Source organism: Podarcis erhardii, assembly GCF_964252035.2.
Source record: "Podarcis erhardii genome assembly, chromosome: 1".
Classification (NCBI taxonomy): Eukaryota; Metazoa; Chordata; class Lepidosauria; order Squamata; family Lacertidae; genus Podarcis; species Podarcis erhardii.
In genome coordinates, this window is record NC_138497.1 from 45,835,212 (window position 1) to 45,860,226 (window position 25,015).

The 25,015-nt window shown below is 39.0% G+C and overlaps 1 protein-coding gene across 2 annotated transcripts in view; it reads right to left on the reverse strand.

Moving 5' to 3' along the window:
* Positions 1-5,090: 5,090 nt before the first annotated feature.
* Positions 5,091-25,015, reverse strand: part of TTBK2 (tau tubulin kinase 2) — a 48,383-nt gene continuing 28,458 nt past the window's right edge. Inside the window, exons 12-17 of one of the 2 annotated variants that reach the window (XR_014151041.1) lie at positions 24,374-24,585; positions 23,300-23,867; positions 21,932-22,180; positions 15,279-16,513; positions 12,861-13,600; positions 5,091-12,458 (exon numbers count right to left, since the gene is read on the reverse strand). Coding sequence is in view for 1 of the 2 variants with exons in the window: in XM_081839525.1 (XP_081695651.1) it covers positions 13,132-13,600; positions 15,279-16,513; positions 21,932-22,180; positions 23,300-23,867; positions 24,374-24,585 (2,733 nt within the window). In the remaining variant the exon portion in view is untranslated. Of the gene's footprint in view, positions 12,459-12,860; positions 13,601-15,278; positions 16,514-21,931; positions 22,181-23,299; positions 23,868-24,373; positions 24,586-25,015 lie in introns of those variants that run through there. The other variant, XM_081839525.1, reaches the window with a different exon arrangement.

Genomic DNA, 25,015 nt, shown 5'->3' on the forward strand with positions numbered 1-25,015 from the left:
TATTGCTATGAAACACAAATAATCTGAGACAGATGCTGGTGATGGAACGAAATCAGCATGGATATTTAGCCTCTCTTGCAATTACAGATTGAGTAAGAATTTCGGGACAAGACAGCTTAACTCTCGTGTGATAGTGAAATGACCCTGTGGACTGGAGGCAGCCAAATGTCCTATCTTCAAAAGGAGCACCAGGCAACCACCAACCAGTCAGTTGGATGTCAGTACCAATAAGGGTCCCAGAACACATAATGAAGCAGTTGGTCTGCAAGCACTTAGGATTTGCAGGTCTTTGTAGATCACAAGCTTAGCATGAGTCAACAGTGTGATGCAGCAGTGAAAATAGCTAACACAATTCTAGGCTGCATCCACAGTATTGTGCCCAGATCAAGGATAGTAATAGTACCTCTCTATTCTGCCTTAATCAGGCCCCAACTGGAGCACTGTGGCCACACTTGGACACCACATTTTGAGAAGGATATTGACAAAGGGAGTGGAAACCAAGCCTTATGAGGAATGCTTGAAGGAGTTGGGTATGTTTGACCTGGAGAAGACTGAGAGGTTATACAACAGTCATCTTTAAATAAGGCAAGGGCTGTCACGAGTGATGGGGCAAGCTTGTTTTGGGGTTTTTTGCTGCTGCAGAGGGTAGGGCATGAGCCAATTTATTCAAATTACAAGCAAGGAGTTTCCAACTAAACATAAGGAAGGACTTTCTGACAAGAGCATTTCTGTAAGATTCAATTTCAGTAAGCTATGAAGGAGCCAATATTCTCTTTGATTTATATGGCATTCTGTTCAGTTAGGGAACACGTCATCACTGCTGGTGCCGATACTGGATGGATGAGAAAGATAGGTGACCTCAGGATGTTAAAAGTGATATATAGGGGGGATAAGTACAGAAGGCATGAGTCTGGAAATGCTCTTCTGCATGATGTAATGCCACTCATGAGACTCACAACACAATCCTATACATAAATACCGGTAGGTACTCAAAAAGAAGTCTCATTGAGTTCAATGGGGCTTTAAAAAGACATGATTATAGCATTAAGAAATTAAATAGGGAAAAAAGTTAATTCCTTTTACTATCACACATAGCAGTACAGAGTGTTGAGTGCAGAAATTATTTGGTTCTGCTTGCCCTTGTTTTTGGTGTTTGAATTTTGCCATAATTCATCCTTAGAACCTTCTGTAGCTGTTTAATTTATATTTGCCTAATAGTGGCAATCAGCAGTTCAAGACAACAGTGGTTTACATTTTCTTAAAAGATGCCAGACTGCAGGTTTCCAGGGAGGAATCATGGCACACTAGACATCTCCTGGCCATAAATCTTGGTTATCACATTATCTATGGGGGAACAGGGGATACAGGGGAACAGGGATAACAGGGTTTAACTTCCAGTGCTCTGAAAGGCATGCTTTCTATGCCAAGGAACCAATAAATTTTATTTTAAATTATCCACCTCACTGATGAATGTGCTAATTGTGAAGTGAAGCTACATTACAACACTGTGAAAAGGGAATGCAAGGAATATACTTTGATAAGTAAAGACTAATATATTAAAAGCACTCAGCATGGCAAAAATACTGTTGGACACCCCACTGACTGATGGCATTGTGCAGCAACTACTGGATGAGCAACCGAAAGAGCTCAAAGCTCATATGTATAAAATGGTGAATAAAAGTGAACTAGACAAAGCTGAGGCTAAAGAAGACACAGAGCCTTCGGAAAATAATGGAGGACTGCCAGAACAGGAAAGTGGAATGGTGAAGCTGGAGACAGTGGAATGGCAGATTCTGGAGCTATGAGGCTGGAGGAGTGGAATGAAACCATGTATGGAGAGATTAATATAATAATTTTATTATTTGTACCCCACCCATCTGACAGGGTTGCCTGAGTTGGCAGAGATAGAGCTGGGAAAGAAAGGATTCCGCATACAATTTGCAGTGAATTCAGAGGGGAAAGCTTTCAAGACTCTGGGAACACCCCTGGAAAAAGAATGGAAGAGGGGGGGAAAAGCCAAACACTGAATTAACACAACTACAGAGATACAGTGGTACCTCAGGTTACATACGCTTCAGGTTACACACTCCGCTAACCCAGAAATAGTGCTTCAGGTTAAGTACGGACCTCTGGAACGAATTAAGTACTTAACCTGAGGTAACACTGTAACTTTATGAGTAATTGTACATTTAAACTAACGGGAAGCAAATCTGTGTTACAGAACTTAAGCAGCTTGCTTTAGAGTTACTGGTAGTACAGACCAGGGCTAGCCAACCCATAAGGCAAGATGAGGTGACCAGATTCACAGGGACAGCAGATCCCGCTGCACTCAGTCACTTCTTCCCTAGCAGGTGTCAAAATGTCTTTGGTCAGCCCTGGTATAGACAAAGACAGTATTCTAAATACATGGTTGTGTCATGGATAAAGGGTCTACTGCAACTTCCACAGCAGTGCAGCACTCTTCTTTATTCTCTTCTGCCTCCCAAAGGTATTGAACCACATAAATAACATAGCTGGAGGGTGTTCCATGCTTTGCAGAATTTGCACACTTTGGGCACAGTACAAATCTTTCAAGTTGGAAGTACACTCACTTCTTAACTTCTATTGTTGTCGTTTAGTCGTGTCCAACTCTTTGTGACCCCATGGACCAGAGGGCACCAGGCACTCCTGCCTTTTGCTGCCTCCCACAGTTTGGATCACTTTCCCCTTGCAATGACTTTAAGATACAGTACATTCTTCTCCTACCATCTAAGAGTACAGTGGTACCTCAGGTTACATACGCTTCAGGTTACACACTCCGCTAACCCAGAAATAGTGCTTCAGGTTAAGAACTTTGCTTCAGGATAAGAACAGAAATCAGGCTCCGGCAGCGCGGCAGCAGCAGGAGGCCCCATTAGCTAAAGTGGTGCTTCAGGTTAAGAACAGTTTCAGGTTAAGAATGGACCTCCAGAATGAATTAAGTACTTAACCTGAGGTACCACTGTACTACTATTGGGGTCTAGGTGATAGAATTGAATACAGTGGTACCTCGGGTTACATATGCTTCAGGTTACAGACTCCACTAACCCAGAAATAGTGCTTCAGGTTAAGAACTTTGCTTCAGGATGAGAACAGAAATCATGCTCCAGCGGCGCAGCAGTAGCAGGAAGCCCCATTAGCTAAAGTGGTGCTTCAGGTTAAGAACAGTTTTAGGTTAAGTATGGACCTCCGGAACAAATTAAGTACTTAACTCGAGGTACCACTGTATAGGAGTTTAATGCACAACATCTATGGGGTCCGAAATTTCCCACGTTTGTCTTTGAGCAAGATAATAAACCAGATGACCACTGGATCCTTTTCAGACCCGTCAATCGAGCTTTTTTTTTCACAGCCCTGTATTCTATAGAGCCAACCCACACAGATTCTATACAGCCAATCGACACAGATTAGTTGCAGCTAATCCCAATATAAATTTACTACTTTTACTGTCTTGTTGAATTGTATTATTGTAAGAAGTGTTTTGTTGAGAACTGCGTCAAGTCACATAAAGGTGGGGTGGAAACTGAACACTAGCAGCAAACCTCCCGTCACACTAATGTCCTGTAAAGGAACTGGGCTTAGTTGTTGCTTGAAGCGCAAAAGTCACCAAAAAGGTTGAACCAGGATGAAACCTGGTACCAAATTTACTATAACAGCATCCAGAAATTACCTTTTCTTAATCCAGTCATTGAAATAAAAAGATTTCCCTAAATTTGGAGGAGTGGGGATTCACGGACAGCTTTCCCATCGCTCGAGGTTCCGAGCCGTAAGTTCCCAGCTTCCAGCTCCTCTCCCAGCAGTTTCAGATTTCATGAAGTCCCTCTTTGCTGGGTTGCCAGCACCCCTTACTGTTTACCCCAGTTAACAGAGGTTCCTAATGTCGAACAAAGGCAGCTGTGGACATTTTCTTTGGTTACTCCACAGTCTAAGCTGGTTCTAGAAAACACATCTACCTGCCTGAACAATCGATGTGAGGGACAGGAAATAAGCAGAAAGCTGAAGAGACAACCAATGTTACTGTATTTATTTTATTAATAAAAATTATATATTGCTTCATAGTTTTTAAAAAATGTGGGATTGTGTTTTTTAAAAAGACCCAAACATCATAGAGCTTATTCAACCAACACTTTGTCATGGATTCTACCAAAATGCCTTTCGCACTCACTCTTCACACAATGGAGAGAAGTGTATCAAAGAAATCCTAATTTACTTTTAATGTGGGATCTCTCCAACCAAGAGTTTGTGTGTCAGTATATGAAACAGTACTGGGTCATTCCCAACAGTTCACAGCTTTAACCCACTTAGTACTTGAAATATAGCTGACCAAAAGGAAGTTTCCAAGCTGTTCCAGAGATGTAACAGTTAACTACCTATGGGTTGTTAAAGCAGTCTGTAATTCTCAACAAGCCAATGTGTCTGGCACAGCTCAGTCAGTAGACTATAAAACTCTTAATCTCAGGGTTGTGGCAAAAGATTGGGCACCCTGGGCAAAAAATTATTGCATTATTGCATATTGGACTAGACAACTCTTGTGGTCCCTTCCAACTCTACAGTTCTATGAATACCTAATTGTAGGTGTTTGTGATTATGCTTCTTTTTGAATACTTAAGATTTACAATTCACTTTGTTTGATGGAGACTTCACTATAGATCTTAATCTTTGCACACTCCTTTATGTAAATAAGCTATCCCTATAACATCCCTGCCTGTTTTGTATTTATTGTTTTCTGGACAAAACTCAGCATTCACTGATGTTTAAACACTATCATATTTACTCCCATTGAAAGGAACTTGGTGTATATTTCCCAATTGCAATTTGCACCTGGCAGTGATTCATGGAATGCAATGGTGAGAAATCAAGCAACGAGAAAAACGTCCATTTTCATTTCACTACTGTAGGGGGGAAAGATGTTTAATATGTCATCAACATTGCAAAACTGGTAGTTCACAGATCAGCACCACACTTCCATTTCATAGGAAATAAACTTCATTGCTTTTCAAAGGAAGGCATTTCCAGAACTATTTTTGGTCAAGTTCCATATAGAATAAATTGAACAAATGTAGGCAAAATAATTGTTTGCATGCTGAATGATTTTTTTTTATTTAGAACCAGTTTATAAAAATAAAATACAAAATAATTTGAAAAACAGAACTTAAAACATTTACAAAGCCTTGATATGATACAAATGGGGGAAGGGAAATAAATAACTACACCATTATGTACAAATGACCATTACAAAGACACTGTGTCAGTACCTTATGTTCTTAAACAACTGAGCAAAAATTATAAATAAAAAGACATCCAATCTGAATTTTGGAAACAAGAAGTAGGGAAAGACTGGAATACTTGACGATACTAAGTTACCTCTCCAGAACAACTTTCTACCTAAATTCATCATCATAACTGTTATTCTTGAGATGCTAAATGTTTTCTAGTAAATAACAAGTGCATTTTTTTCTAATTTTGAAATAATTCATTTTTAAAATATTGTTAAGCAATTTCAGATTAGTTAGAAGTTCAGTGCTTCAGAGGTCACTCCTGGTTTCAAAGCCTTCATTTCCTTCATTTTTGGATTCTGTTGTAAAGTAGTTAGGGGGGAAAACCCAAATATAAAACATGATCAGGCATAAATAGTTCAGTAAGAAAGCAGATGTTTAGGGAGAGAGTTACAGAAACGTACTTTCTGGCCACCAAGGAACAGTATGCAAGAGAGGTTGGAGGACCACCTAGATGCATAATACTGCCCTTCTGAAGGATCTGAAGACTTGTGTAAAAAGCCTTTTTTAAAGGCAGCCTTTACGTATCAGTGAGTTGTATCTAACATTATTCATACTCAGATGCAGTGAAATTAACAGACCTACAGACCTGTTACTCATGACCATCAATTTCTTTGAGTCTCCTCCAGGTCTGACTAACATTGGATAGAACCTTGTATTAATTTGACTCTGCTATATGTGAGCCAGAGCAGCTGAAACATTTCCTGGTGCAATCCACAATCTATACACTTTTGCACAAAATGTATATTTTGTATATCTAACGGGGGAAATCATGGCAAACACAATTATCCTCTGCGGCTCATTCTTTTAGTTCCTTTAAAGGCAATAATTTGGCTAATGCCATGGGGAATTATGCCTGCATAAAAATGGACAAAAGTACAACATAGTATGTCCGGCAGAAAACTAAGATAGCAAGATCCAAGTGCAGAACAGCAAAAGTCAACGCTTACCAAAGCAAAGATCTTGTGAAAGACCAAAGGAATTAAATTTCTAAATCTACATACACTCAGATGTCAGAAAATCTCTTTCGGTGAATGAACACTCAAGGTAAAGCCTACTTAGATGTTGCACTGCTCTCTCTAGTACGAATGACAGATGAACTCTGAACTTTAACCCAAATTCCTAAGCCTACAGAACTATATGAAAGTTTTAGATATAATGGAGTGCACCACTGCTCCAAAGTCCCTCTCTGTGTGATGTCCTTGTGACCACTTATTGCAGAAGGAAATAAGTTGTATTCCTTTAAGTTACCTACAAGCAAGCTGAGTTGAGCTCATAAAAGCAAGTTGCTAGTCTAAAGCTGCAGAAGTTCAATTTAAAGATTTTCTAGCACTAGGGGTTTTTGGCCATTATTAACTGTTAATAGACACTGTTACTAGAGACCAAAGCCATTTAAAAGTAATAAAATTATGGAGCTATCACCAAGTTAAAAAACAAGACCAACATATAATACGCTTCTATATATTTATATATATATATATATATACACATATACGCACACAGCCTGCTGTGATAATAATTACATAAATGTAGATGATATAGGCAACACACTCGCCTAAGATCCTATGACTAGAATTGTTAATATTCCATCTTACTCAATTTGTTTGTTTTCAGAAAACTATTCTTGTAGGGTTGTGAGGAGAAAAAAAGTTCCTCTGAAATGGAAGGCCAAAATTTGGAGAAAGCTATGTTATATACAAATTCTTATTCATAAGTACAGGTATCAATCAATTTATCACTAAAAGACATGCACAACAATAAGCATACTACATATCTGGTTTAAGGCCTGTGCCCACTCATTCCACTAACCTGTTTTACTAACAACAGATTTAGTTGGTGGAAAAGCAGACTACACAAGAACAAAAGCAAAAAAGTTGCCTTTCTTATTTCCCTGCTTTTTGTTTTGAGACAAAGGAAGGGGTTAGGCACTACCCTAAAATGTCAGAATAGGGATCAGTTGGGTAAGTCAGCTATTACAGCCATTACAGCCCAATCCTCAAAGGCAGCAGGGACAACATACTGTGGGATGGGGGGTCTTCATTCATTCAGTGAGCCCCCATGTGTTGTCACAGCTCCCAGAATCTTCAGGTGCATAGGAGGAATCAGTGCTCTGCAGAAATTTCCTCTATGCAACCACATATGTTTTATACTAATACAGAAAGGAGCAAGCATTGTAGTGGATTCTCTGACCACTTTCCCCTCTTAAATAAATGTTACTTATGAGGAGTCACTACAATAACAAACCTGATCTTAGGACAAAAGGAAGCCATCAGAGGATCCTTCCTCTGTGCAAGGCTGGGCAAAGGAGATCTGTGTCCGCTATCCTGGCGGGTTGGGCTGTCCTTAACTCAAAATGCAGGAAGACCAAGACTACAGGAGACAGTATAGCAGCATAGTGATTTGGGAATCACAGCATATAACTTGGAGGCTCAATGCAACAAGATACGCACTATCTTAATTTCCTATTAGCACTAACTGGGAAAATAACACTGTCCTGCATCTTGTAGCATTGAGCCTATAAAAGCAGCAAGGTTATGTTTTCTCTCGGCTATGCCAATAAACCAGTTGGCCTATTACATTTTTACCATTTTTAATTGGTTTGTTTTGAGGAAATGAAAGAAAATGTGCAAATAATATTTTAGATAAATTGAAGGAATAGATTTTAAAATGCAGGCACAGTTACGCTTTCATACTCAAGGAATTTAAGTACATTATTGGCATATATTCATTGTCTTCCTTATGTTATTAGAATTATTGTCCTACGTTTTCTGGAAACGGGAGGTGATACAAAGCATTTCATAGATTTACTACTGTAGACAAATCAGTGTATTACTTATGTTTACTTCAGGGAGGAATTGCATTTGGTGGCATTAGAGAACATTAAATTTGTAAATTATAAAAATAAGCAGCCATAGGTAAAATTAGAGCAGGATTTTGAATATTGGTAATTTCTTTTAATTAGACTTGATGGAGATGATGTTCAGCAAGGTGTAGCAGATAGAACGTTATCAAGAGCAAGAGACTATATCCAAAACATTTCCCACAAATACACGTGTTGTACTGTAGAATTAAAATAAAAGGAAACCTGAATCAAAAAGGACAACTCTATTTTCTTGTTACTATTAAAGAATAGCATTAGGGACAGATAATCTCAAAGGCAGGTGTTAAAACCTCTAAATGACCCTTACCACAGGCAGTACATGAGTATCACAGGAATGCTATGCTTATTGTTACCCTACAAAGGTGCTACGCATAAGTTTCAAACTGCATTCCCTTCCCATCTAGCAAGGCTATATTGTAGCCACAACATGTGTCAGGGATGTGACAAGTGTCCCTCCAACTATTATAGAAGAGTTTGTTGAACAAGGTAAAAATGGAGTTTGCCAGCAATAAACCTCTAATTCTGAGATGTTTTCCATCAATACCATTTAGAAGTGTGATCTACATACCATAATATAGCAGCCTAAAAATGATAATACTAAAAACTGTGCAAAAGATGCTGTGATGTTCCCGGAAGCAGTGAAATAAAGTGTATTCAGCACAAAGTGGCAACAGTTTAGAGAATCTGTAGAGTAGGTACTGTATCTATTATACCTGTCACGGCTTTGGGGTAGTATTCTCAACTTAAGTTGAGCAGTGCTGCTTAGCTGACAGTAAAGCTTTTGTCTTAAACAGGAAAGGAAGCAATTTGTGGTGATTCCCCCAATCTGCTGCTGCAGTCCCTTTGCCCTTCCTAAACCTGCTCCAGAGAGTTGGGAAACCCTCCTTATCATCAGCTGATTGATACTGCTGGATACAACCAATGGAGTTTCACTGGCAAAATGATGCTGTTTGTGGGTAAATGTCTGCAGCCTATTCAGAAAATTGTGCAACTATTCCTTACTCTGGCTCAAGCCAATGAGGAAACTAGTTTTATTTGTTCTGTATCAATCCCAGCCATGCTTATTAATTCCTTGCTGCCCTTGATTTACATATTCAAATTTGAAATTTTTTATCCAACACAAACTAGATTAAGCAATTCAAATTAACCCCATGACAGCAATCACTTCATTACTGTGTGGCTAGAGTTGTTGTAATCAAAATTCATTCACAATATCTATTTGGTTCACTTCCAGAAGTGGTAACGGTTATGCAGATCTCTGTGTAAGACATGACATGGAGAAACTAAACCACAGATTAAGACAAAGAAAATGAGTTGGTTAATAGTAAGCCAACATGCTAATTTAAAGCTTCATTAGTAAACTAAAGGATTTCTAATCACTATTGGATCAGATGTTTGGCAAAGTGACAACTCCAGAAAATAGTTTTTTCAGTCACTGCACTAAAAAAACACATAGGCAACCTCCTGTGCTTTCCACAATTACCTTCTAGTCTGACCTATATCTCGACTGCATTTGTACAACATGGAAAGAAATACAAATGCATTTCAACACAAAATAGTTTGAACATTAGCATACATATGCCATAAGTAAGAGGAATGTATAACAGCATTTTGACAACATTCTTTTTAAGTCAATGCATAGGATAGGAATTATTTTGTCCCTGACAGCAAAGCATGAAAATACATCTTTGGGATATGCCTCTCCCTACATGCAAGGGGAACTGTTTTTCTAATACTGATGCTCTGGGCATGTTTATAAAGGTTTTCCTCCAGGGCTCTTCTAGAAGCATCATGACCGTGGATTTAGCACAAAATATAAAAACTGAATATTGCAAGCAGTTTAAACAAGTCATAAATAAAGGAATGCCTTTTTAAGCTGAACTTTATAAATCAAATGGTTATATGACATTAAATGCCTCACAAAAATGTAAGAATGAGCATGAAGAATTCATAACTTTGTTGTTTCAAGGCAGTTATCACAAAGTGATGTACCTCTGTATCAACAAGAATTATTTACCTTCACGATAAATTATTCCCTGGAAGCACTTATGTACCATCTCAAAAGGGGGCATGTCATGTAACCCAGTTTTCCCAAACTGGTGTCCTCCAGAAGTTTGGGACAATTTCCAACAGTCCCAGGCAGCATAACTCGCCATCATGGATGAAGGGAGCCATAGTCCAGAAATCTGATGGACACCAGGTTGGGGAAGACTGATGTAGAATGTTTCAACTACACTCTATGAGGATAATTTGTTAGCTGAAAGTAACTCTATAAAATTTGGTAACATGTGAAGACCAGAACACAGACACTTGGATTGCAGCCTCAGGGAAGCGTTGAGAGTCCCAGCAGCTTTTCATAAACATGGGAGAGGGCAAGAGAAAAGAGCTGACAGGCAAGGGCAAAGAGAAAATTAATTTTCTTTGCTTGTATCATATTGATCTATTATCATCACTCACTGCCCAGTGTCACAAGGAACAATTTCAACATGAAAGCCTGCTGATGGAAAGATGTGGGGGAAAGATGAAAAGCCAAAATCATGAATACACATCTCACTTGGCCATCGGATACATAGCTCCCCTGATTCATTCCATTTCATTCTGAAATTTAAAAGTGAAGCGACAAAGCTGATATTGAACACTGAGTTGCTGAGCAACCACCAACCCTTCAGTCCTGAACTGAGGCATGAAGAATATTCAGCTTTGTGCATGCCAGGAAATGGGAGCAGCAAGGCCAAGGGTATTTAATTCAGGCACGCAACTGAAGGAGTACTGCATTGTCTGTGGTCCATAATGTTACAAATGCAAATGAGAGAGTTAAGGATATAGAAGCATATGTATATATATATATATATATATATATATTTATAAATATTTATAATATATAATTTACCATGAGAACATGCAATTATTGGTATAGCACCTATCATACAATATAATACAACATAATAGGTCTTATAAATCATATAGTTTCTCAAGAAACAGCAGGTATGCTCTCCCTACTGCATTCCTCTGTAGTGTTTGAAACCTGAATGAGGCTAAGGTTTCACACTGTGCTACATTACTTATGGGAAACAATATACACATTTAAGAGTAAAAAAATTCCAACACATTCTGACAGAACCAGAGAAATTCAGTGCAGCTTCAATGCAGCATTAGAAATGTGTTAGCTCAGAGAGAAAATATTCCCTTTTCCATCCAAAGATACTATTTTGGCAGCAAACGAAGTTAAATAAAACAAAGTTAAATTAAAAATAATTTATGCTGGCTACAGGCATATGACTATAGCAAGCAGATCAGTAATTTCCAAATTTACCCACACATCCAGTATCCCCTACAACAGGAACCTTTTTGGAGAGCTAGTTGTATCCCTTTTAAAACATACCTATGTGATCCACCATTGATTTCTAAATCTAGCAAAACAAGTCATTCCTCTAATAGTCATAAAATGATACCCATATAAAGTATGGGAAAACTAAAAGCCACTGATCTTATTCAGAGGGAATGGAAGACAATCCTTAAACATGAGTTTTCAGTAAGTTGTTTTCTAAATTATAATGTCCCTAAACACAAGAATATGTCTGAGTAAGGAACTATGTATATTTGTATTGCAGGAAGCTACAGAGGTGTGGGCTTCCACCCAAACCCCCAATAAACATGTATGATTACCTGGTTCAGATTTTGGTAGCAACATCTGCAAATTGGACAGACGTGCTCTTGACATACAATATAGGTTTAGGGATGTTGACATGTGAGAAATAGTGTTGTAGGTTTTACTATCAAGTATTATTTTTCATATTCTTAAGAAAACAAAGGAATTGCTGCTTCTTTCTAACCTACTACGTATGAAGGCTCTGCAGTGTCCTTTTAGTAGGTGGTGAAAGATTCATTTATCTTCCAGATTTAGATTACATTCTCAAGTAAGAAGTCTAAGTGTGTAAACATTTTTGCTCTTCCTCAGTACAGTTACACTGAGAGGAACACTGTAAATAAGGTAGGTAAATGGACTAAACATCTCACCCCAATGGGTAAATTCTGATCAGCTTTAACAGTGGCTCTCCTTTGTACCCTGAGAGACTATTGCACAAATGTTTTAATTATAGGAATGCTCCAGGGTCCAAACTCTTCTGGTTTTCCTTCTTAACTCAGACTGTGAGCATCATCTCCAGATCCTTCATATATGATATGATGTAAACCTGCCATAACTCCAGAAATTCACACACAGATAAATGATCAAGTTGTCCAAGAATCAGGATCTGAACAGCAGTTAATAGAATGTTACCAATCTGAAAATATAGGTAAATTTACATAAATGTTAAATTACATTGGTTTCAGTGGATTTGTACACATTTACTGCATATAAGAATGTAGCCCACATTAAATATACAGCGGTACAAGATGCTGAGTTTTTCTGTTTTTGCTTTAAAAGGAGGAACATGGGCAGTGAGCAACTTGAAAACAGATGTGTGAAGCCCAACACTGATAGAAACTTACAGGAGTATTGCTGTTTCAAATAATGTGCTTTTTAAAAACTCTACAGACACACACAGCTGAGTAATACCTCAGATGTAATAGTGCCAAGGTGAAATTAATTTCAGGTTTCAGGTTTGATAACCGAAAGAGCCTAAAACAGGTCATGCTTTTATATGAAATAAAAAGTAAACTAAAATCTTATTAAAAACACTCACCTCCAAGACACTGTTCTGTTTCACACATCTTGGACTTTCCAGATGCTCCATCCCTGCCCTCTAGCCTCCCTGATCTGCTTGCTGCATGTTCTCAGGAAATGCCTGGCCACTCATATACAAAGTGGACCTTATAAATATTTCATCTTAATTTTTGTTTCCTTTGAAAGTCAGGATGAACACTGATTTTTGAAGACTTTTGTTTAAATACACAGTACACAAACACAACATGCATCGGATTAAGGGGCTTTGACACCAGACACAGACTCAGTTCCTATCTGCTAAGTTTACTGGCTGATTTGCTCTTCCCTGTGGGAGACTTAACGTTAGAGGAATGGTGGCAGGAGCCACTAGATCCTTTCAACCCATTCTTGTTAGACTTGTTGTAGCAGTGCTCTTGTTGGCAGGATCTCCTGGAAGATGAAGAGCCTGAAAGACTGGGAGGCGATTTACTCCTTCCAAGATGTGGGGATGAGCTCCTCTGCTCATGGTGAGGACGCCCACCCCGGGATGGTGAGGAGCTGGTAGTACGAGGCAAAGAAGAGCTCCTAGGGGAGGCACTGGGACTGCGTCTGGGGACGACTGGGCTTTTGGGTGGTGTTTTGGGGCTATGTGGAGACCCTGGACTCTTACACTGAGAAGAGCTTCGTGGTTTCTGAGATCCATTCTGAAGAATTTGAGCCAGGCGAGAGATCAGGTCTGAATCAGAACTGCTACTTCCTAGTACTTTGTACCTGCGCAACCTTCAAGAGAAAGAGAAGTTGATTAGTACCATTTCCTCCTTCTCCAGTGCCATGAGAAGGTCTGGGTAGGCTCATACTCTTTGATCTAAGAACAGAGGCACTTCTCTGTGTGCCCCTCTAGCAAAAGTCCAAGGGGTGGAGTTCTGGCACTGGCATTAACAACCTTCTGCTGCCAGGTAAAATCCTCTCTTCCCACGTATTTGAGCATTAATATCATTGTGGTTCCTGTGGAAATTTTAGCTATGTATTTCTTGGTGATCGTGCTTATGTTGAGTATGGGATGGAGCAATCTGATTAATTATAAAGGAATATAGCTTTTTTTAGTGATAACACCAAAGAGGAAAGGCCTCCTTCATGTGATCCAGCAAGCTCCCTCTCTTCTTGCATCCAGGCAAGAACTCATTTGAAAAGCACAAGAAACTGAACCTTTGGTACCATCAGCCCAGTCCTGTGGAATACTCTGCCAACAGAGATTCAGCAGGCAAATTCTGCACCAACTTTTAAATGCCTCCTGAAACTATTCCACAAGGCCTATGTGGGCGATTAAGAATACATCCTTCCACAATGGTTAACTGATGTATGCTTTTAGTTTTTAACATTTTATGGTTTTTATTGCATGGTTTTTAAGTTTTATTGCTGTAAACTGATTTGATTTTTTAAAATGACATAACAGTAAATAAATAAATTGAATAAATAATACATAGGAATAAGTATACTGCATGCATTCACTGTAAAATGCAAAATCTGGTATTTGACACCCAATTTAGCATCCTAAAAGCAACTTTTAAACTTCAGTAAGTGTGGCTAAAAACCTATAAGAATGCAATCTGTATTCAGAAGCTGTACAAGTGATGCACAGGACCATCAGGAGGTCTTGGCTATTGTTCCTCGCTGATAATTTTTTTGTGACTTGAAGGCAGCATGTTACAATTTCCTGCAGTACAAAACCCTGTTTAACGAGAATCCATAGCAGGACAAGAGGAAAAAGAGAGAGAGTGTGGCGCAAAAAGCAAGAGCTATCTCATACCGTCTTCAAAGTCTCTGAAAAGCCATGATTCTCAGCCATAGTCTGCATTACCTTGTAAACACCACCCAGGAAAAGCTTTTGCTTGAAAGAAAAGCTACAAATAACAAAATATTTTGTTTCCGCTTACATTCTGCTATTGTGTCCTTTAAATACTTAATAGTCAAAGGTCCAGCTTTAAGAAAAAGCATATGATCAGTTCTTGGTTGAGTGGTTGGTTGGTTTTTGGGTAAATCAGACAAGGAATGGTAACAGAAAAGGTGTTTTCTTAATGGCATTACCCAAAGATACATGATAAGGAGTGGTTTATATTAAGAGTCATAGCTTGATTTTCTTACTACCATATCCAGCTCACTTGGTGTGTACTCTTAGGTCTTTATAGGCAATCCAGGTTCACTTAAATCTAGAAGCAAAATATTTTAGAAACCTAGTGTTTCTATTGTATACAAATGTTGTTAATGTTCTTATTCAGGTAATTTTTTTCTGAATTTTGAAAGAGAAAAATATTCTGTATGTGTGTATGCACATAAGCTTGATTGCAGATATTTGTGGGGAGGCGGGGCGGAGAGTACTTAGTGCAATTTGCATGGTATCATACAAAGCCTTCCCAAAACTGCTCAAATCTGCTTCAAAGGTGTAGCTGTTTTTACTTACCTGGCTTCTACTCCAGGCCTTGTTGGTGGTCTTCCTGGTGGTGGACGAGGAAAAAACTGAGCTGAATTTGAACTGCTAACGTGATCTGTGGGAGTCCAAGATACGGGTCTTGGGATTTTGCTCTTTCTGGACTGAGGATTGCTTGGTGACAAAAAACTCTCCTCTACTTGGCTGTGCAAATGAGTGTCCAGTGTCAGTTTTGAAAAGGAGGACAACACATCTTCAGGAAGTGGTAATGGACCAGCAACAACTTTTTCTTTCAGTGACTTGTCAGAGGCACTTGAGAGGTCACCAAGGAAAGATTTGAGCTGTCTCTTTTCTACAAGTAATCTAACCAAGTCTGTCTGATGAGCCTTTTTTAGAAGCAGCTTCTCTTTTGCTGAAACAGGAAACGATTCTGATGAGGAGTCTACCTCTTGTGCTAAAACTGGAATGCGACTCTGTCTAGCCACAAATGCAGATCTAACTAACTCCTTCTTGGATGGATTAGAACTCTCATTCTCTGAACTGGAGTGCAACAATTCTCCATTTCTCTGGACATTTTGCTCTTCTTTCCCCTCTTGGCATTGCAATTCTTCAGCATGATCAATATCCCCATCATCATGGAAACCATTTTCTTGCACTGGTACTACTTGGTTTTCCTGTTTTTGAGCAAATGGGTCAGTACTTCTTGATAAAGAAACATCTGATGTTTCGGCTGCTGACTGCTTCTGTAACTCCTGTTTTGCATCCTGATTTGGCAAGGAGGAGGAAGGAATTGGCCTCAGTTCTTCAGGTTCTGTAACAGCCAGAGGACCATCCAATACAGATTCAGTGTTTCCTTGAGCAGTTGAACATGGTCCTTCAATCTGTATTTCAATATCATTTTCATAAGCCACAGGAAGCTGATTCTCTTCCCCTTTTTCGAAGAGATTTTCTCCTTGTCTCTTCATGTATTGTTCAAGTAGGTCTGTTTGGCTATGATCTTGGATTCCAACACATTCTTCAATACACTCATCCTTTCCAATTGCCTCTAGGTTGTGGTCTAACTTGTGTACTACATCTGTTCTACTGGCACTAAGAGTTAGTGCATCGTTTGCCACTGCCAAGCCAACCAAGTTCTCCTTAGGAGAGGAAAGTTCAACAGTATGTTCCAAAAGCCGAGGATCCCGGTCCTTCTTCTCTAGTTGCTGGCCAAAATGAAAACTCTCAGAAGCAGACTGTGTGGATGCCATTGATGGTCTGGGTATTGTAACCTATACAGAAAACAGGAAGAAAGAAATGATATTACAGAATAGATTTTTATTGGCTTTGAAATTACATATTGCCATATCATATTTTCAGGTTCAAAAAGACAAGTAATAGATAACTTGCTCTTGCACAACTACACAGCCCTATATTTTTGTATCTCTGTGTTGGGCCAACTGGTGCAATCTCTGCTGGAAAAAACTGGAAGATAACAGGAAAATTTTAAGCTAGGCTGTAAATTAGGGTTAATATGGCAATTCAATGTATGTTTGTGTGTGGTAACATTAACAGTCCTCATCAAAATCACTAATCTCCTCACTGCCAGTTCTACAGGTCTCTGCTCTGTCCTTCTCCAACTCAATCTTTATGTGGTGTTTGATATGGCTGACCCCCTATGACTCTGTTCATAGATGGTTGTCCTTATCCTGGCTGGATCACTCTTTCAACATATCCACAGAAATATGGTCCTCTTCCGCCTTCCCACTGTTTTGTGGAGTTCTTCAGGGTTCCATTCTTGGTTCCTTGCTATTCTCTCTCTGCACATTTTTCTAAGTAACTTCATCAAAATCTGTATCTCTCATTATCATGTAGAGAACGATGGCACTCAATGATGCCTTTCTACTCCAGAACGTTTGCCTCAGCTAATCCTGCATTTTCACTTGCCTCTGTGATATTTACCTAGAGGTCTCACCATCATCTCAATTTCAGTATTTTAACGACTGACCTATTCATCATTACTCTATAGTAATTAACATTATCATCCACATTGTTGACCGGGGCGGGGGGGAAGGATTAGAATGATATTCAGCTAAGTTTTATTCAGAGTAGACCCACTGAAATTAATAAACCTAACTTAAGACATGTTCATTAATTTCACTAGGTATACTCTGAATATCTCTTATTTGAACAGTACTCATGGTTTTTAATTCTTTCCTTGCTAGCACATAGGTTCTTAATCGGAAAATCAGGCTATTTCCTAAACTACACAGCAAAAATAAATATTTACATTTGTAACTGCTGAAGGTGACTAAGGTTGCATGCTTATGAGTTAGGAAATGAAGCTAAACAAAATGTAGCTACACTTCTCACATGGTAGAGCTGGGGGTTAGGTAGAAACAGTAAGTCTTCTGTCTTTGAGAATGACAAGGCATTCAGGAAAAGAAATCAGCAACACAGAGATATAGGACCGAACAGAAAGAGGTGATAGAGAACAGATTTGGAAGCCATCATCATATGGGTATTAGCTGACACTATGAAAATGATAACAATAAAAAATTTAACTTCTGGCTTTTTACCATCTCCCATTTAAGTTATAGGCTTTTATGAAAAGAGATTTTTTAGAAATTGACATTTCTACTTTTAATCATGCGGTGGCTCACATGATTGAAGAAACGCTCATTGAAAAAATAGCTCACTGTCTCCCTCTGGTGGGCAAAGACTATGTGATATTATTTAAAGTAGGAAAGATAGCAATGATTGGAAACAATGGTTTTTTCCATAAAAATAAAAATTAGGTCAAAACTATGATACCTAGTCAATACTTAAAAGAGGCCTTCTCATTATCGTTAGAGATTCTTTTTAAAGGGCATTATGGTAATAAAACAGCTTAGAGCAGCCAGAACTGCTGGTTAGCCTTGCTATAGTATAAGAAATCGGTGGGCTTTCCTCCCTACTCCAGCAACTGGAAAACTTTGCACTAAGCAACCAATTTCAAGGAGCCATTTGTTCATGCTCAGGTTAAGCAAGGTAACAGAACAAAGGTCCTTCTTGCTGTAACAGAGAGACAAAAGCTTTTCTTTTCCATCCCCCTAATTCCATTATCATCTACTGAAGTGTTCTTGGGTTTTAGGGCTGAACAAATCAAATTCAAAAAAAGTTTGAAGGGCAGCATATGCGCTCCCCCCCCCCCGCAATAATGAAATACCTATGAAGTTAATGCCCAATATTGTAATATTGAACTTATTTATTTCATAAAATTTATACACTGCTTGATTGTAAAAAGCCTCAAAAAGGCTTACAAAAAGATAAAAAAATAAAATCAAGGAAAAAAATACAGCCATACTTTAAAACATACAAAAGTTAAAAGACTAAAACAGATTAAACTTTGGGATTTAATCACTGGTCCTTTTTATTTGAAGTATGAAAGTTGTAGAGTTAAATGTATTCTTACAGTACAATTGTTTTCAAGGTTATGGAAGTTACACCTCCACAGCTAAAGTCTTTTATATTTAATTTATATTTTGTCTTCTTCCTTGGTGCTTTCTTTTCCTAATTCCTTCCATTTTTCCACGTGTCTGTTTATATTGTAAGCCTGCAGGTGGAGTTTACTCATTGTCAGTTTTGTTTTATGCTGTATATTATTAATTATTATTATTATTATTATTATTATTATTATTATTACTATTACTACTACTACTACTACTACTAGTAGTAGTAGTATTAAAAAACACAATATTGAAAACAGTTGAAAATAATTTACAACCCCTGAAATAAGGTGGGTCCTTAAAATATACACCTCAGATATCAAAAGCTAGATAGAGAGGTGTGTCTTCAGCATTCACCAAAAGCCGTGTAATGAAGATGCCAGATGCATCTCTATGAGGAGCTAGTCAGTAATCTGGTTACCCCATTTTGAACTAATTGAAGTACCCAAGTCATCGTTAAGGTCAGCCCAACATAGTGAGCATTGCAATAATCTAATCTGGAAGATACTACAACATGACCAAGTCGTTTATGTCCAAAATGGGCTGTAGCTAGTGAACTAGCCAGAGCTGTAAAAAGGCAAAATTCCTTGTCACCAAAGTCATTTGAGCCTCCACTGACAGTGCTTAACCCAGGAGCACCTCAAGCTGCAGACCTACTCCTTCTAGGGAAGTGCAACCCTGTCCAGGACAGGTGGTCTACCCCAAACCCAGATGTGGTAACTCAGGATACATAACATCTCTGCCTTTTCAAGATTCAGATTCAGTTTACTAGGTCAACATTTGGCCCACCACCACCTTCCAGCACTGGTCTAACACTTCAACTGCCTCTCCTGATTCAGATGGTACAGAAAGACAGAGCTGAGTGTCATTTGCGTATTGATAGAACTTAACTCCGAATCCCCTGGTGACAGCTCCCAGAGGCTTCATATATATGTTTAATACCAAGGGGGACAAGATGGAACCATGTGAGACACCACAGAACAACTCCCATGGTGCTGAAGAGTAGCCTCTCATAGCTACATTTGGGAAACAACTCTAGGAGTATGAGCAAAACCTCTGAAACAGAGTGCCCCCACACTTCCCTGAGACATTCCAGAACACCAAAGTCAACAGTACTGAAAGCCCCTGAGAGATCAAAGACAACGAACAGGGTCTCCCCCCATCTCTCTCCCACGACATGTCATCCACCAGGGCTACCAAAGGCAGCTTCAGTACCATGACCAGGCCTGAAGCCAGCCAGGAATAGATCCAAGCAACCAGTTTTCTCCAAACTTGTCTGATGCGGGACCACCACCACCTTTTTGAGCACCTTGCCCAAAAGGGAATATTCATCACTGGTAGTATACAGTGCCTTGGCCTTTTGGAAACCGGAAACCAATGGAGGCTCCCCAATGAAGTTTGGGGGCAATAAGGTGGCATTATTCATCCCCACCCCCACCCCCGGGAACAACTGGTCTAGTGTATTCCTTAGCTTTTCATTTAGTGAAGAACTAAATGTTCTTTCCTATTTTTATCTTGCCAGAAATTTATCTGATACAATGTTTGCCATTTGTTAGACATATACTGTATTAGAAAAGTAAAACTGCATTCTAGCCTCAGGACACAAAATATGATACACAGTACTATTCTAGTTGAGCTTCTGAAACATTATCTTTCTAAAAGCCGATCATATATACCCATGCTTTCTTTCATTAAATTCAAGGCTATCTCTTATACAGGAATTAACCAGACTAAGACTTGCTCAGCTTTAGAAAGACTGCAGCAACATGTGTATTAAGACAATGATGGGATCATGATTTTGATTATAGTCTTCCCAGTAGCAATAATATTAAACCCTACTGAAGTTTCAGCATTAAAAAAATTCAGAAACCAAGTAACAAACTAATAGTATCCAAGTTCAATATATACAAGTAAATCTACATGCTGCAGCACAGAATACAGTGATGATTTAATCCAGTGACAGAACATGACAATTGAAACAAATGTTATTTTGTATATAAAGCAAAATGAAGAGCTCTGCTGGAATGTCCTATACGCACGGCAGTATTTTGGTGGGATGGATTAAAATGAGAGGTTAAAACCACACTGCTTAATAGTCATTTCATGTATAAGTTCCTCAGCTGCTATTAACAATTCTAAATGCTATTATTATTTTGAACACTAGTACTTTTGCCTGGAAAGAAAAATAGCTTGGATATTAGGTTCTCAGCGTTTTCTATATTACTTTCCGCTATGCTACATACTCCTACCATTCATTTTAGTGCCCTGGACAATACACTTTAGCTTCCTATTCGTTGTGGAAATACCTAACAATTTTGTTAGTTCTATCAATTGAGAAATAAGACTCAAACACAAGAGTCAATATTTTTTTCCAGCCGGTAGGCTAGATCCTGACCTCCCACACATCCCATGATGCACTTTGACAGCAAGTCCTGCATTGTCTGTTTGCACACATAGTTTGGATTCAAACCATGCCTGCAAATGGTCAGTTTTCCTCTGCAGACTAGCAAAGCTCTATGCAAAGCTGGTCTACAGAGGAAAATAATTTGTTTGCAGACACGCTCACTGTCAGTAGAGTTAGTGAGCCCCACTTTCCAAGGGACAATCAAGAGTGTACTTTAAGCATCCAATTATTTCTTTTTGGCCTCATCTTTACCTAATTTACCCCAATGTCATATATGTTGTCAGGTGTGGGATAGGTAGGTGTGGTTTGCAAGAAATGGCCTTGTGAACCAAATTAGGATCCTTGTTGGGCCTAATTTGACCACAGGCTACAACTTCCCTATGCCTTCTCTCTCTCTCTCTCTCTCTCTCTCTCTCTCTCTCACACACACACACACACTTACTTTATTATATTCATTTAAAAAAATGTTCAAGTCACTTATGCTTCCTGGCTGTTATCTACTGACAGTACTTTAACCTAAGGTTAAAACTACAGAGGTTCTCATTCAGCAGTTCTTAAAATTAAGAAATTTCATTTTCTGCATAGTAAATCAGCTTAATGGATTTTTCCTGCTCTAGCCTCTGCATATTTAAGTAGTGCTTTTTGTCTGAAGTTTACATCTCTTAAGTTATTATTTTTATTTCTCAAGACCAATGTTTTCAAAAGGTAAGTATTTAGAGTACATAAGTCTACTTTTGAGCAATGCAAAGTAGCTGAGAACCCATAAAACATGGCAAATGACTGACACAGTGTAGTTGCTTAGATGAAGATGCATTCACCTGCTGAAGTTGTGCTTTTGAGATGCGAATGACAGGGGGGAACTTGTTTCCACTGGGAATGACAGGAAGTTGCCTACGGGCAGCTGACCAGGAAGAGGAAGAGTGGCTGTCTCCTGATTGACTCCTTGGAAAGCCAGCCTCTTTCACAGGGTCCGGGTGGGTGGTGAGGTGGGTTATAGGGCTCAGGGTACGGAGGATGGGACTTGAAATTCTTGGGATGGAGAAATGCAGCATGTGAAGTGAGTTGAGCTGTGAGAACAACATGGCAAGGAAAAAAGAAAATGCTTCAAATATATAAAGATCACTTTATTTCGGTCTGCTCTCTGTAGCTTTGAACTTTGTTTCTTCCAGTAGCCAATATTACAAAGAGTAAATACTGGCAGCCACATGATGCTGATTAGAACAGACAGAGACAGAGTTATACTGTTGAGAAAGGTTAAGAGTTTCAAAGTAAGCAAAAGTGACGAAGAACTGAATAGACAGAGGGCTGTGAAGAACCAGAGAATTGAAACAACAGTTTACACCTGGGTGGGTGGGTGAATATTTTTCAAAATACTTCAGTATCTACAACCAACAGTTACTGGCCTCTGGTGATAAAAATAGAATTCAATAAAAGTTAAATTATATCAGGTAATTATTCAAACTAGGTGCATTCCTCATGTTTTTTATATTTCAAAAGTGGTTTTTGGAACTGAACAAGCCACTTTTTTCTGCGATAAAAGAACAACATTATCTATATTAAAGGTAAAGGGACCCCTGACCATTAGGTCCAGTCATGACTGACTCTGGGGTTGCAGCGCTCATCTCGCTTTACTTTATTTATATTACGTCATTGCATATTACGTGGTACCTCGAGTTACAAACGCCTCAGGTTACAAACGCTTCAGGTTACAAACTCCGCTAACCTGGAAGAGTTACCTCGAGTTGAGAACTTTGCCCCAGGATGAGAATGGAAATCGTGTGCCGGCACAGCAGCAGCAAGAGACCCCATTAGCGAAAGCAAGCCTCTAGTTAAGAACAGTTTCAGGTTAAAAACGGACCTCCAGAACGAATTAAGTTTGTAACTAGAGGTACGACTGTATTTTCAATAATTCTCAAACATGCCATCATTCTTGTGCTTTCTTAGCATGTATCTTAATTAAATCAAAATTGAGAGTTATGGATGTTATTGAAATACATGCTAAACCCTGAAAAATTGCTTCTGCAAAGTGCAGTTAACTATCATACTCTTCTTAAATTGACTGCAAGCAGGATATTATCTCTATGCAGTATTTTGATTAAGCTTCAGTTCTCATGCTTTCAGTTAAAGATTTCTCACAGTGACTGAATACAACAGAGATGAGCTACAGCTATTAACAGTTCACTTACTGGAGTAAGAGCCCCTTCTGCTTGAGCCTCCATTAGGCTTGTGGGTGTGACTGCAAGAAGATGACCAGCAGTTCCAACTGGGAGTTCTAGTTGATCTGTAAACTGTTCAGAAGCGGCTGTACCATGACACTCAATATCTAGATCCAATGCTGGTCCCATAGCTGTATTCTTGGTATGAGCTCTAAGCTTATCTTCTTGTGGGGGCTCTTCAAGGACTTGAAGCACCTCAGGCTCCTCATCAGAGGGGCTTCCAGTTGTTTTATGCCCTAAAACTCCATTAGTCCTGAAATCCTGCAAGTCTCTGTCTTTATCCACTATCACCCATTCCTTGGAGTCAACCTCCTGCTGGCAGGAACTCAAATTGACTGCCACATATCCATTGCTGACAACACCATCACCCTGTTCTGGAGAGCTGCCAGAAATGGGCTTGGAAGCTTCAGGTAGGTATTCTTCATCATAGTGCCAAACATGCTCATGACTGGAAGCAACTGGAGGCATGGGTGGTTTTTGAAAAGCTGCAACAGCAGATTCTTTGCCAGGATTCAACTCTCTTTTCTTCTTCTCCATGCTTGGGAATGTTGAGAGAAATTAAGGAAACATGATAAAGCAAATTAGGATTGTGTAAACCATGTTAAGTGAAAAATATGAGGATACTATCTAATGTAGACAAATTAGGCCATTTGTTATCAGTATCATTACATTTCTATTTCTAGTAGATGTTCTGGGGTAGCTCCTGTGGCATCCTCCAGATGTTCTTGGACTACAACTCTCATCAACACTCAGCATGTCAAATGGCCAGGAATTATGAGAGCTATAGTGCAAGAACATCTGGAGGGCACCATGTTGGCTACCCCTGTTCTAACTAATCTTTTAGAACTGGATTTCTTAAATTATATTATGAATTACTGGCTCCCCATTCCCAAAACCTGACTTTACTTTCCCTGCATTTGTAGGGTCAAGCATATGGCATGAGTAACAGTGAAATCTGTGCCAAATAACTAATCAATTAAAGATGACTCACTATAAGCAAAGCAACTGCTAAGAAAGCTTAGCAAAACAAAAGCCATTGCATACCAGACTTCCAGAAATTTATCCGTATCTGGCTTGGACTCCAAGGTCAGACGTTTCTCCAGTTCAAAACTGTGAATTGATCGTAGCTTCCGCACCAGAGGAACATCCCGATCTAGCTGTGTGGTCTCTGAGCGGACTCTAATTGGAGAACCAAGGCTTGGTGCATTAAGCATGCCATTAATTGGTCCATGGCTGTTTTCCTCTTCTGTAGCATGCTGTGATTAAAAACACCATAAGAGAACTATAAAATACCAGGTAAAAGACACAAAATGTAACATTTAGTTGTTGGCATCCCGGCTTTTCATTCTGTCAAAACACTTTCAGTTCTTCTATTTGTTAGGCTTGCAATGCTAAATGTAGTCAGAACTGCAGCAGAAAGATCGCTGCTCAACTTCATTTACCACCAGAACTAACTAATTTCCACATGAACTTTCAATTTTGCATGTGGCTAATATGCAGTCTTCTGTAAATGTGTTTTTGAAATTGTTTGCTTGTGGACTTAAACTCCAAATCAGTATCCATATCTAAAAGCAGCCCTATATACTACCTAACATCCAGGGTTTAGATACTAATGAACATAGAAAACTGCCTTATTTCAAATTAGACCTAGCTCAATAGCAGCAATCTACAGAAGCAGGAGTCTTC